The sequence below is a fragment of the Sesamum indicum genome, linkage group LG2 (assembly GCF_000512975.1).
Source record: "Sesamum indicum cultivar Zhongzhi No. 13 linkage group LG2, S_indicum_v1.0, whole genome shotgun sequence".
Lineage (NCBI taxonomy): Eukaryota > Viridiplantae > Streptophyta > Magnoliopsida > Lamiales > Pedaliaceae > Sesamum > Sesamum indicum.
The window spans coordinates 2,494,542-2,509,396 of record NC_026146.1 but is presented as its reverse complement, the minus strand read 5'-3'; the positions used below and the strand labels follow the sequence as shown (position 1 = coordinate 2,509,396).

General features: G+C 36.8%; 1 protein-coding gene across 3 annotated transcripts in view; it reads right to left on the bottom strand.

Annotated features, from left to right (window-relative positions):
* Positions 1-12,297, bottom strand: part of LOC105177368 (isoamylase 3, chloroplastic) — a 42,630-nt gene extending 30,333 nt beyond the window's left edge. The window contains exons 1-7 of one of the 3 annotated variants that reach the window (XM_011100492.2): positions 11,828-12,297; positions 11,665-11,734; positions 11,485-11,571; positions 10,863-11,014; positions 10,508-10,601; positions 9,255-9,491; positions 8,253-8,357 (exon numbers count right to left, since the gene is read on the bottom strand). In XM_011100492.2, the coding sequence (XP_011098794.1) occupies positions 8,253-8,357; positions 9,255-9,491; positions 10,508-10,601; positions 10,863-11,014; positions 11,485-11,571; positions 11,665-11,734; positions 11,828-11,907 (825 nt within the window). In that variant the 5' untranslated portion in view covers positions 11,908-12,297. Of the gene's footprint in view, positions 1-8,252; positions 8,358-9,254; positions 9,492-10,507; positions 10,602-10,862; positions 11,015-11,484; positions 11,572-11,664; positions 11,735-11,827 lie in introns of those variants that run through there. The other 2 variants (XM_011100499.2, XM_011100508.2) reach the window with 2 other exon arrangements.

Genomic DNA, 14,855 nt, shown 5'->3' with positions numbered 1-14,855 from the left:
TCACTATTTCACTTCATTGCTGTTATGGAAGAAAAAAGTTTTAAGAACTCTAATCCGAAACAAAATGTCTGCAAGTATACCTTAGCATGATCTATACCATCAGCATCACCTCGAGATATCAAAATATCATCGACATATACAGTAAAAAATTACCAAAACTGGCCGTTCAAACTGTACAGCTTGCACAAAAACTGAATAATCTGAAACCAAAATAACCGACAAGTAGAATTTGTCAACCCAAGCTCTCGGGCTTTGCTTTAAACAAGAAATTGTTTCCTTCCCTCAGCAAACTATACGGTAGTTCTTCGCTCTAAGCAACATACACTAGTGGTTGCTTTAACAGTGCCATGTATATCTCCATATAGAAACAAATTGCACCAACACCCTTTTTATGTGCGAGAATACCTAAGAAAATACACTTGATGAACTTGGGCTGCTATTTATCAAAACTCGGAAAGGAAATGTTATGTAGGCTGGTCCAAAAACCCAACGGGGTCAAAGGATGTATAAGTTTGTTGGGTGGAAACAAGATACAGATATCTCCATAAATAACACCAGTGGGCATAAAATCGAAAAACATGTGGTTAGGACTGTATCGTAACAACAAGACCTAGGGATATTCCCTTGAGCAATAAGCACATAGCAATATTAATTTATGATAGAATATGAATTCCAATTCATAATATTAATAACTTTACAACTAGATCAACCAATTCATAAATCATTCTCTTCTTTATTTTACTCGTTACAACAAAAATCATTATCTTTATTTCTTTTATTTTTAGGTTTGAAATTTATATATTTTATTATTTTTCAAATAAATATCTAATACCCAATTATTCGATCGGGTAACTTTTCTGTGTAATCGACCTGATTTATTTAAAATTGTTCGAACCTGAAAATTTTAAAAATTACCTGGCCGCTCCTTGGGCAAGACAGACGGTAGTAACTTGCGGAGGACGTGCGGGCGGCTAGGGGATGCCGGCCAACACGCAGGTGTGCAAATGGCCTTCGAGCAGAGACTCTTACTGATTGGGGATTGCAATACTGTTCGCATGGGAACTTCCTTGATGCGTGGGGATGCTATCCGCCAAGTATGAAGTCATTCCGAGAACGTTTGGGCAAGGAGATATAAGGGCGATGATCAGGCGCCACCGTGCGCGCGAGCAGGAGAGAAATGTGTTAAGCAGAATGCTTTATCCTTGGAGATTTGCAAAAATGTTTTGATGGCGAGATCCTTGGAGTGTTGGGAGCACCTCCAACATGTTTCAGAGGTAGACGGTTCTGTTTGGGTAGGAAACGACGACGATGTTCAGATTCTGCCAGTGCAGTGGCAGACTGTAATTTCAGAGTATTGCATAGGCAATTCCTCAGCGATGGATGATCGGATGGGGCTGAAACTCTAGAGTCATGATGTGGAAGTCGTAGGCTACGCTACGGTTCAAGCGGCACGTGATTTGGACGTCGGTTGAGGGAGATGCGTAAAAAGTGCCCTCATCGACCATTGCAAGTGTCAACTCATGGAACAAGAGAAAATATTTTTAAGCCTATTATAAGGGGAGCATGCAGTGGGTGAGCTCCAGCCAGCCCTCCCCATGCACGACGGTAGATAACATCGGCACTAAATGAGCATCTCTCAGGGGCATGTCGGGGCCTTCAAGAGCCGGCTCTAGGTATCTCAAAGGAGTGTTTAGAGTCCCCGAAAGGCATGGGAACCGGATGGGCAGCGTAGGGCCAGGATGGCCTGCATTGGGCGCAAAAGCGGCCGAGAGGCTCCGTGTGACACGCAAGGTTGCTCTCCGGGCTACGAGATATCAGGGGCAACACATCTCGTGCGAATGGGTTATCGAGACAAGCACTCCAAGACCTCGTGATCCAACTCATGGCACGCGCTATCGAGTTCTAGCCGTCCATGGGGGTCCGTTGGCTAAGATAAGCGGTCATAGGGCGACGCCGCACTGTGGGCATATTATGTAGCCATGTCAAAAAGGAAGTAGGCATGTCGGGCATGCCATGCGAGATCAAGGCAGGATGTCGGCATATCGAATGGGCCTCGACCTATGATGCGGTCCTACTCATGCAAGGCATAGAAGAGGATGCCCCGAGTGTGCGTTGGGTATGAGATAGGCGTTGCGAGAGCATGCGGAGCGCTGTAATGCCTAGGCAGAGCGAGGATGCTCCTTGCCATTGAGGAATGCGTCGGCAGGTTCCGACATTGTGGGTGAGACGCATGGCGGCAGACTAGCTAGTCGGGGCCGGCCGCTAAGAGACGCTAAGGCATGCGCCGAGAGCCTCTGCGAACATGGGCATTTTGGATAGGCGAGCGCAAGGGCACGCGGTGCCGCGCAGGGATGCGTTCAGATGTCGTGCTAACGAGCTTCAGTGTCGAAGACACACGACGGACAGTCGGTAAACTCTGGGATGTGCGAAGGCTGGTCGAAGGTTGGGTGTAACCTGAGACGCCGCATGGGTGAAAAAAATATAATCCACTGCGAGACAAAAGAGTCCGCCCGTGACACCCGTTTAGATCGGGTTGCGACCCAAACAACTCGATCCAAATGCAAACCCTACTGCCAACAATGGGAAGCGTGCTCAAATATATGACATGCAACATGGCAAAATTAAGGGAACGAAGGGAGGTTAGAAGGTGGCAGTGAATTTAGGTAAAGGTTTCTCCCATTTTTTGTTTTTGAAAAACTTTAAACTTGATAAATAACATGTTATAAAAGAGAAAACTAAAATCATAGTTTTTAGAAGGAGTTAATCCCAAACATATAGAGCACAGATTAGAGGTTAACAACCCTAGTAGGTAGAAACATAATTGATCTACCTACCAAATTACACAATCTACCTACCAAGGTAGAAATCTACTAAGATAAAGATAAAACTGATCACGTCAAATCAGATAAAACATATAACAGAGAAAAGGCTACCAAATATTCTAACAATCAAAAGTAATTTAAGAATTTAATACCCAACTTCCAACCCCTGTGTCTGGGAGTGTTTGGGAGCGTTTTTCAGCTTCTGGCTTCCAAAAAGTATTTTTGAAGTATTTGGGATGCGTTTTGCTTCTAAAAAAGCTAAGAAAAGTGCTTTTTGGAGGTGCTTCTAGTTGCTTTTTTTTTTTGTAAATAAATCCAACTTTATTTTTTACTACTATACCTTTATTAGAATAATTTTAATTCAACTTTACCCTTTTTAATTTATATTTAAAGTTGATACGGGAGTTTTCAAATAATTTGATAATAATCAAAGTTACACTTTCACATATTTAATATTTTAAAACTTTTACATTTTATTTGCTATATCATCTAATTATATTATTTCATTCACATATTATTGTTTGATTAATTAATAAAATATTTTTTTTGCAATCATCCCAGTCTAATTATTGTGTATAAATCAAGAATTATATTAAGGATTATTAAATTAAACATATACTATCTAATATTTCTTAAAAAATAATATGGCATATAATAATCAAGATAAAATTTATTAATTTTTGCGGAAAAAGAATTATTATTGACAAATAATAAATGAAAAAATAAACAAAAAATAGTATCTTTATAAACATAGGGACAAAACGATCTTAAATCAATTAAGTTTATTTTAAAAGTGATTTTTCTCCAAACACTATCCAATTTAACTTTATCTTGCTTTTCATTTTTTTTACAAACAATACCCACTTTTGATTCTGTTACAACTTTCAACTTTCTCTAACAAAATCACCTTTCTAAAAGTAGAAGTTTTTGCAAACACTCCCTTTGTTCTTGCATGCACTCGTATACACAAATAGGATGAGAACAAAATAGTCTATATCATTGATCGAACAAAATTATTTGCAACTTCATCAATTCCTGAATCCCAAATCACGGACAACTATCTCGATTACATTGAAAGCTTTCAGAAAATAGATGATTTCTTAGGGTTGTCTTATACCTTTCTTATTATTTAAGATAGCAATGTTTGGTAGGTAGATCACTTACTTGATATTATTCTTGTGATCCATCTCTATATATTAGACTATTAGAGATTGAACATCTTCATTAGTACATAACATACTTTCAGAAAAGGCATCAAGCAGGTAGAGAGGAAAATAAATAATCATTATACATTTATTTAGTATAAAAAGGAGAGAAAAGAATGAGAGAAAAGCCTAAGTGCTTTACTCTGCAAGTAGCCCCCACCCAAGACCGCCGACCCTACCCACCGCCAACCCTCCCTGTCATCAATCCACCATTGCTGATGAGCATGCACAAATGCAAGCTGCCCATACCACTGGCGTTTCTGCTACATCGGACCACCAACAACCATCTCGATACGATGATTGCTATCGCTGCACCTCTGATCTGTACCCTTTTTGAACTATGTGTTAGTCCTTCCTTTTATTCTTGCCTTATTATATGGCCAGAGTATTTCTCTATCTAAATGATCCGCCGAACTGGAGTTTTGCGAGAATGAGTTTGTCTTTTGTCCCAGACCTTAATTTCTTTGCTATGTGTCTATCTCCCCTTCACCAATGACATCCAACTTCTCGGACCACTTGCTACTTCATTTCTGTGTATTCATTTCTCGGACCACTTGCTACTTCATTTCTGTGTATTCATCATCGCATCCATTCTTAAAAGTGCTTTTGGTACTACGGTTCAATGAACACTACATTTTATGAGGCAACTCTAAAACCTGATTTAGTTACATGAAGCCGTGAGGACAATGAAAAACTTCTACAGAACTCAGCTATCTCTATCTCTGGTATCCCTATTATTGTGCCCTCTCCAGGTGCTTCTATTGCCTTTCATAGTAAATATTGGATATTGGATTATAGATTCGGGTGAATAACCCATATCACTAGTAACAAATCCCTTTCTTAACATACTCTGATTCTGATTCTTTATTACCTTTTGACGTCCATACTCTCTGGTTTAGGTTGGATATCATACAACCTATTATTTGTCTTATCAACTTACCAATCTCACAATTGTCCAGTCACCTTCTTTCCTTCATATTCTTTCTTTTAGGATTTGCAGACAAGGAGAAATATTTATGGTGGTGGCATGAATGTGATGGTCTCCATTACTTGGACATATCTACTACACTGGTTGCTGATTGTGAGTGCTTTGCCTCAATATCTCCCCCGTTTTCAGTGGCATTCTAGGCTTGGTCATCCTGCTTTTCCAAGCTAAAACATGTACTACCAATCAATTTAACTAGTTTAGAATGTGAATCACGTGAATTGGGAAACCACCACCATACTTCCTTCCATCAAAGTCAAAAAGCATAGTACTTCTCCTTTTGAACTTATTCATTCAAATAAGGGTCCATGTGATGTTTTCTTTTGTTGTTGGTTTTAGATATTTCATTATCTTTGCTAACGATTATTCAAGAATTACAGGGGTTTATTTGCTCAAATTAGATGTGAAGTTCATCGTGTTATCACTTTGTATTAAAGAATTCAGATTTAGTTTTCTGTTAATATTCGAATTTTATGGACTGATAATGCCTTAGAATTTAGTAAAAAAGACGTCTCCAACTTTTGTGAGTCCCATTATATATTGCACCAAACTTTGTGTCTTTGCCCTTCCAAGCACAATGGCGTGGCACAACTAAAACATCATCATCTACTTGATGTTGCTTGCACTATTAGGTCCAAATGAATGTCCTAAATCCTATTGGGGAGATGCCGAGCTGACTGCTTATTTTCTCATCAATCATGTAACCTCCTATTGTTCTTGAAAAGGGAACAGTTGTCTTTATCCTCATAAATATTATTCTCTCTACCTCCTCGCACTTTTGGTTGTGTTAGTTTTGTTCATATTGTCTCTCCAGGCCAAGATTAAGCTCTTCTTGGTAGGTTAGTGTATCTTTCTAATGTACTATCGCACACAAAGGGTTATTATTGTTATGACCATGTCTCTCACTCTTCCTTCATTTCAGCCGATTTCACCTTTAAATCCACTCTTTTCCAAGGAAAACCCAAAGGTGTGACTCTATTCCTTTATGTGTTCCTTGTCCACACATACATTCTCCCACAAGTTTGACTCTTGGCCACTACAAGTATATGCCCGCCATCGTCACACCCTATCCACCACATCAGATGTCGCTGCCCCTCCCCTCCCCTCCTGAGCTCTCAGCAGCAACTACTGGCCTTTGCGATAGCCGTTCGGAAGGTAAATGGCCTTGTACTGCTCATCCTATTGCTAATGTTTTCTCTTTTAACAATCTTAGCCCTATGTTTGGTACTTTTGTTGTTTCCCTTTCCTCCATATCCATTCCCAAGTCTTATCATGAGGCACTTCAACATCATAAATGAAAATGTTATGGATGAAGAGATGCATGCCCTAATCTCCTCCGGATCTTGGGAATTTATATGTCCTCCTAATGCTGATGTTATGGTTTGTTGGTGGGTGTTGACCCTTAAACATTGGATTGATGGCAATATTGACTAGCCTATGTATCAGAAGGATGTAAAAAATGCTTTTTAGGTCGGTGGTTTTTATAAAACTGAACAGATGGAGCAACCTAGAGGTATATTGCTAAGGGGAGAGTCACCAAATCGTATGCAAATTGAAGAATGTGATTTATGGCCTCATATAAAGTTCTAGAGGTGGTGTTATAAGTTCAGTTGTGTTATTGGTAACTTGGGTTTTTCTAAGTGCCAAGCATATCATTATGTTTTTATACAAAAGGGGAAATCAGTTAGAGTTATCAGTATATGTCAACGGTATCTTGATTTCTGGTAGTGATGCTTGGGTTATAAAAGCCACCAAGGCCAGGCCTACTTACGAAGCATTTTGTCACCAAGGATCTTGGTCGGCGGCAGTACTTCTTGGGTGTTGAAATTGTTCATAGCAATTATGGAATATCTCTACCTCAAACATAATATGTTATTAATTTGCTTTACGAAACTGGGCTGCTACTGATACTCTCATAGACTTTGGTCCTAGTTTTCTGGAATGATGATGGTTTATTTAGAGGACAAGTCGAAGCATAAACAACTTGCAGGAAAATTGATCTATGCAACTATAACTAGGCCTGGTATCTCTTATTGCAGTTGGCTTAGTAAATTTGTGGATAAGCCACAGACTGTTCATCCGGAAGCTGCAATCAAGATATTGAAATGTATAGAGGCTGCTCCTGGTAAAGGTTTGTAGTTCAAGTGACATGGAAATATGAAGATAGAGTTTCACGCAAACTATGCTAGACCCAAGGATGATACGAAGTCTACTTCAAGATACTGTACCTATGTTCGGGGAAATCTCGTAACTTGGCAAAGCAAGAAACAATCTGCAGAGGGTTGCTAGATCGAGTGTAGAATCTGATTATAGGGCCGTCGCACACACTGCTAAGGAAATCTTGTGGTTAAAGAATTTATTGGAAGATAATTAGGCAGCTATTTACCTTGCTAGCAATCCAGTTTTTAGTGAGAGGACGAAGCATATTGAAATTGACTGTCACTTCGTTCATCATCAGGTGGTCATGTACTCCATTTACCCCTACTTCAGAGCAATAGCAGATCTCTTCACAGAAGCTTTGGGAATGGAACATTTAAGATCTTATGTAACAAGGTGAATATGATTGATATAATTCTTCAGCTTGATGGGAGTGTTAGAAAATTAAAGATTTGTTGGGATTGTGTATATCTTTCTAATTGTTTGCAATAGCTATGTTCGGTAAGTTGATCACGAATTTGTACTTAAACCTTTTCACCCATCTTTATGTATTAGAGATTGGACATCTTCAACAATACACAACAACATACTCTCCCTTCTATATTTCCGACAAAGGGCACACAACAAACGACATAACGACTCCCTAGCCACTTCGTAATAGTTGAGCATGGTATGAACTAGAAAATTAGAATCTTTTACCAAATTCTTAATGCGTGGATTGCCTAAGGTCCAGTTAGTTTGAAATTAATCATATCAAATTGTTATGCATTTCCCACAAGGGGACATACTATCCTCGTATTTAAACTAAGAATTGAAGTTGTACATAGAAGGTCTCCTCATGAAACACATTGAAACATTCTAGCGGCAATCCTAAAAAAGAGGGAGAGACAGAAAAGGAAAAAACAAGTTGATTAGGAAGGAAAACAATTTTTTCACAAAACAAACATAGCATGCAATGGTGGAGAAGCTCGAGGCAAAATAGATAGATTCCACCATACACCTACAACCGCCAAAACCAAGCCCATAAATGAAAGCAAGTTGTTAGAAATGCATTTCCACTTGCCAAAAACTTGCCAATAATACCTTCTCTATCACACCAAGGTAGCTTCCGCGGATCTCTGGATCCAACCCGCTGGATTCATCTGCTGTAAAGGCCCGAACATTCATTTCATATATAACAAGATCTTTCTGCAAGACAGCATTTTGCGGTCAAATGTGAAAGTTAAAACCACCAGAAGAAATTTAAAATTCACAAATTCATAACTCATCAGGTAATTGGAAAAACCAAGAACAATCCTGAAACACTCAGGGTAGAGTTTTAGTCATTACGACAAGAGGAAAACCATTCAAGCGTATATAGGCAGACTATTTATTCTCAACTAGATATCACATTAGCACTATCATGGGCACCATCTGGGCGATGACAGATCCAAGACCTTCGAGAACACCTCATTTTAATTAAGAACCTTTCTTTAATTCAACTGCATTTTAATTAGAATGTGCTATGATGTTTACGACAAACAATTATAAAAGTGTCCTTCCAATGAGAATTCTAACGACGCTTTGTACAAATAACGCCATCCATAACATTTTAGTTCATTAAGCCCCTTTCTCCCCACTCTCAAACCCAAAATCAAAGAGGAACAAGAGTAAATTAAAGCAACAAATATCCTACTTCTAGGTGATAAGAAAAATTGTCTATTTGAAATATTATGAGAATAAGTATTTGTATCCTCTTAATGCTACATAGAAAAAAAAAATCGCTATGCAAAAATCACGCTTAGAAGGCAACCACCATCTTCCATGTTTCCCTCTTAACTCCCAAAATGAAGAAGTACAAGGTGTAAAGGGAATAGAATCCATTGAGGCATAATACTTGCTCAAAGAGGTACGTTTGACCGCCCCAAACCATACATAGATACACATATAGCGAAAAAGGCATTTTAACTCATTTCAATTTCAAAATACCAATATTTCACAAAAAATGCAATGTATCCAAAATAATTGCCATTTATTATCTACTTAAATTCCATAAAGATAATACAGAAAACAAAATTTACGTTTACCTGGTTAAGTTCACCTTACCTCAGGTATGTTTGGAAGTTTATAGTTTTCTCCCCAATCAAAAGGCAAGCAATCAAAATCGTATGTCGCAAAAAATTTAGACATCTTATTGTTGGCATCAGCAAATATTCGGCGTCCTTCAACCAACTTTGCATATGGATCAAGTAGAATATTGCGAGTATCAAATCGATGCCCATGATGCCAATCGCGAGAACCATCAACCCGGTAACCGTATAAGACATTATTACGTGGCAAATCCTAACCAAATGCAAACTTTTGAGTCAATGTAGCCCCACAGAGTCATCATGTTGAAAATACAACAATGTTATCTACTACTAACAACAAAGTCAAGAAGAGTAACAAGGTTAACTGACTGAGCACCACAGCTATTGGCAACAAACGTAATGGAGATAAATGCCACATGTTCAAAGTAACAACTATATAATACTAATAACCGTAAAATTACCAACTGCCCATTAAAATCTCTAACAAGGAATACAGAACCCAGTTATCCAGCAAGAGTCTTAATCGTCCCCTTCCTGGCGGAACAAAGGACTATTGAGCATTGAAAAATTATCACACAAATGTATATCATATGAAACTTAAGAGAAAACCATGTGTAATGTATCCTTACAGAAAATGATAACAACCCCTAGTTAGTCTACAACTCATAAGAGTCTTTAGATACAAAAGAATTTATGCTGCAACATTTCAGCTTTTTAGCAGAGCTGTGTGTAGAACTGATACATTATATGCAATAAAACATATTGAAGCAGACAAAACAACTCAAATTTCAGAATACAATACAGACTGAAGCTTTTAAATAAAATGCTAATGATGTACTTGTCTTCATCTTTCCAGCAGCTTGTCCTGCTAAAGCTTAAATTGGAAGCACAATCAACAAAAATTTGGGAAAGCGTATTGAAGAGAAACAATTAGTGAGACTAGACAAACACAAACAAGCATAGAGCATAACCTTCAATTTGATTTTACACATATTAAAACTCAAAACCATGCATATGACCATCACAGTTCTGTACTTAGGCAAGCCAACACTAAAGCCATTTCTTTCTAGTCATGGAAGGGTATGAAAATACAGCACCCTACATTCCTACTTGGCAAGAATCAATGAGGGTTTTTCCTTCAATCGATTATTTTCTGTCTTTTACATGAAAAGGTGAGATGAAGGAAGAATCAATTTTAAACATATAGTCTACTTGAACAAGCAGAAAGTTCAATTACTGATGTCATTAGAACCAAAAAGATGAGACTACCTCAACACAGATGTGCCATATATCTCCTGTCTTATTTACTTGTGGATCCAGTGATATTTCAATCATCCCTTGATCTGGTTTGTTATTGACGCCCCTGAAGATATATCAAATAATAACGAGGGCAACAAGAAATAAAAATGAGTCAGAGCCTAAAATGTCTTTCAGTTCATATGCTGAAGACGCCTGGAAAAAGCCACAATAATATATAGAAATTTTCTGCCCCTGACAATAGAACCATCTTAAAATTTCCTAGATTTCAAGAATTACACTATAAGACATAGGAAAGTGTGGAGTAATTGGCAATATCAGTATAACAAGCCTGTTGCACCAGTACAAGCAGAAGATGCATTCAAACCTCTGCATGACTAAGCAAAGTGTAACGGCAGTAGCATTTTCAGAGAAAATCGCAAAATTGGTTCCACTTTCAACCTCTGACACTCCTAAAGGATGTGCCTGACCCGGGAAAACTTTCAGCATTGGACTCCTAATCATCTGAAATGCTTCTTCCTAGAAATACGAGCAACAAGAAGAGGAAATATTATTATACAAACAAGAGTACCCGGCATTATTTAAGGTAGTTACGGACGATGGGCTACCTGACACTGCATGAACATATATAAAGTTCCCCATAATATTTGCTGAGTAACTAGTAGTATGATGTGTCATGATTAATATCATTGCATCGTAATTTGAATAAGATATTGACTCAAAGTGAGAGAAAGGACTGGAGAACTAGGCTTTTGCACTTACAGAAGTAGATACAGGTAAAAAAATCTAGCAATTAATGAATGTCGTTGCAGCTTGACCAGCAAGGCCTCAATCAATAGACCAAGCAACAGCTGTCCAAGCACATTCTCTCAATACCTTAACAGTTCTATCTCTCCTTAAACTTGGAAGTTGATGCAATAAAATAAAGTAGGAAAGACTGGATATTCCCAAAACATTCAGCACGGACAAGAAGTCATCCACAATCATACCTCCTCAGCTAGTACACTCTGATCTCCTTCTCGAGCTGCGTGCACAAAGGCAGTCATTTGGCAACGGTCACCAAATTCTTTTCTAACCTGACCCAACAGTTTCAAATTCCTTATACCAAGGTACTAATACTTGGAAATTTTTAAAATCATATTATGAAAATGACAAAATTGAGGACTTACTCCAACGAAAACTCTCTGCTGCCAACTCTTCACAGATGACGCCGCTCTTTCACTTGATTTTGATCTAGAACTGCAATCAAAACTCAGGATGGAGAAATCAAAATCGAAACGAGCCTATAAACAGTGTATACCAGTAAATGGCAAATAACGATTTTTTTAGTACATGATGATGGGGTGGACACCAAGTGCGGGAACCCGAGTGGGAATGCTGTTGCTCCAAAGAGTAGAGCGCGGGAGCATCATTACTACCAGAATCAATCAATGTGGTCTTCCTTTACTTAGATACTAATATTTCTTCTCGGATAAGGAGAGGACGATTTCTCATCTACAGAATCCCCACAGCGCTGTGAGACATTCCACTTCGCATGCAAGCATTCACTGCAATGGGGAGTGAGCTTCGGGGGACTGATCAAGTGAGTCTGGGGTTTGTGGAAACAGAGCGAGAAGGGATGTGGAAAGGAAAGGCGAAACCAAACAACAGATTCAGAAATCAATTTTGCCTTCTTCCGCTTTACACTTCGCTATTACCTTTCCCGTTGAGATTTTTGGGGTGGAGAGCGGCGTGGAAGAAGGGACGTTCATGTCTGCCACGTGAAAGTATGGAAAAATCCGGGGCCTCTTTATGTCCTTACGCTACATGTGTTATGGTGATCTGTTAAGAAAAAGATAATAAAAAATCGTGTTACTAAGATTTTTCAGCTAAGACGTGTTTGGAAAATTTTGAATTTGTAGTTTGAATATTTTTGCTGTGTTTTGGAGATAGAGAGAGGAAAATAGAGAAAAATAAGTATGTTTTGAAAATAAATGATATATTTGGATTTATATTTTAAAATAAGTGGTATAAATTTGATGTTGAGATTTGGTTGACAAAAATCACTGTTCATTATTAAATCATATCTTTTTTATATATTTTATATATATAAATATTGTATATTTAATGTTTAATTTTTTGGCGATAATGTTTAATGTCAAATCATGTCTCTTTTATATTATATATAGAAGAATATATATATTATATATAAAAAGTTGAAAAATAAAAAAACACACAAATAAAGTGTAAAAACACAAAAACAAACATTAAGTGTGATTTATTGTAAACACTTTTCAACTGTTTCTACTATTAAATTAGAGAGCGCAACAAGGCAGTGTGATTCATTATCCAACTTAAATAATTTTGAGTAACTGTAAATAGAATACATTATATAATGTTCATAAAAAAAATGTATGAAAATATTGATTTTTTTTATTGAAGTTTATTTAAAAAACTAATCTAAGACTTGAGTCCCCTGAAATAATGTTCTGGTAAAAAGACACACCACTAGGTACGGCCAAATAAGCTTATCTAAAAGTTTCAAAGAGATTGTCACGTGTATTTGTATTCGGTGTGATTACACTTTTGTATTTAATATTCTGTGCGTTGTATTTCATATCGGATCACTGAAATCTAAATTAAGATTTCTGTATTGCAATGTGTAGATATTTTTTATTTATTATCATTGCGTATTTTCCTTTATGGATAATCGAAATCTCGGAGAAATTTTTTTTATTCTCACGTATCATCTACGATAGATTTTTTCTACTATAAAAACCCCAAGCGACCTTACTCTTTCTTGTGCGTTTTCTCTTTTTCACCGTCTTGCTCACTTATACTTCTTTCTTTCTTTTGTTATTTAATTTATACTTATATTTTTCATTTTATATCTCTTTTTCATTTTAGGTTTTTCTTGATGGTCTAGAAAAAACTTGTGCATTTCATCAAATGATGACAATATAAGATTTTTGTATTTTGTTTGAATTTCCCTTTTATTTTTCTTTGTACTTTCACTCCCCTCAGTTATTTCTTGGATTGATTCATCAAAATAAATTAATTATTGTTATTATGGGTCACCAAGGTCCAAGAAGGAGTGGAATTGCACAAAATCAAATCCCTGTCGTTTTGATGGTAAAATTATTGTTATAATTATTTTTAAGCAGGTAAAAGATTTTTATGGTAAATTAATTTTTGTTTTTCAGAAAAAACAATACGAAAGTCTTAATTATTTATGGTTGAATGTTATTATTCCATATGAGTAAATAAGTATTGCTTATTTGATGCATCTAATTGATTTGATTGGTTTCTCATACCATTATTTAAAATCCTAATACATTAAGTTGTATAGAAAAAATTAGGGAACTAATTCATTTTTTACATGTTTGGTCAACTATATTCCTTTTACATCTTTTCTACCTGTTTCTTTTCATAATTATTAGCAAAATGTATTATTTTAGTTACCTAAATATGCCTAATTTTAATTTTAGTCTGATAACTATGTCCATTTTTGTTTAGGTCCAGTAACTTACGAAATTGCTTACTTTTTAGTCATCTGGCATATTTTCGAATAATTTTACCCCTATGAGTGCATATGGACTAAAACTGCATTTCAAAAGTTGCATAGGGGTAAAATTGTCTGAAAATCTACCAGATGACTAAAAGTAAGCAATTTCGTAAGTTACTGGCCTAAACAAAAATAGACATAGTTATCAGACTAAAATTAAAATTAGGCATACTTAGCTGACTAAAATAATACTTTTTTCTAATTATTATTTTTAATTACTTGTGTATATATATATATATATATATGTGTGTGTGTGTGTGTGTTTTAGCAACATTAATCTTGACCATAATATTTTTTTTATTTTAAAAGTTATAAAAGGTGTATTTCGGTTATTCCTAAAGTAACAGCCCTATGTATCCAGTTGCAAATTACAGCTACATTGCTCTACAACTGCATGAAATTATATATTCAAACATAGTATGTTTGAGGTATATCTGAGTAAGAACTTTTAGTAGTACCAATGGCTACTCAAAACGAGCAAAATCAGGTCGAATATCTCACAGTCTCAGCAACCCCCACAAGAGAAGCAACGTACCTCACTTGCCCAATCACATTATTGTGACCATCATCTCGATTATTCCTTCCTTATGAGAAAGTTTCAGGCTTGGTGTAAGGATTTAGGTACTCATGGCATTTCTTTAGTGACCTCTGCTTTGACATGTGGGTGTCGTAGCTGGTGATGCATGCCTAGTTTGTTATTGGATACATAGGGTTGTTACGTTAGGAGTAGGCGAATTTGAGCTCCATTTCACCCCATCCATCGAAAAATACATGCTAAGTTGCGATCTTGTGGATATTGAAATTATAAAAATTATG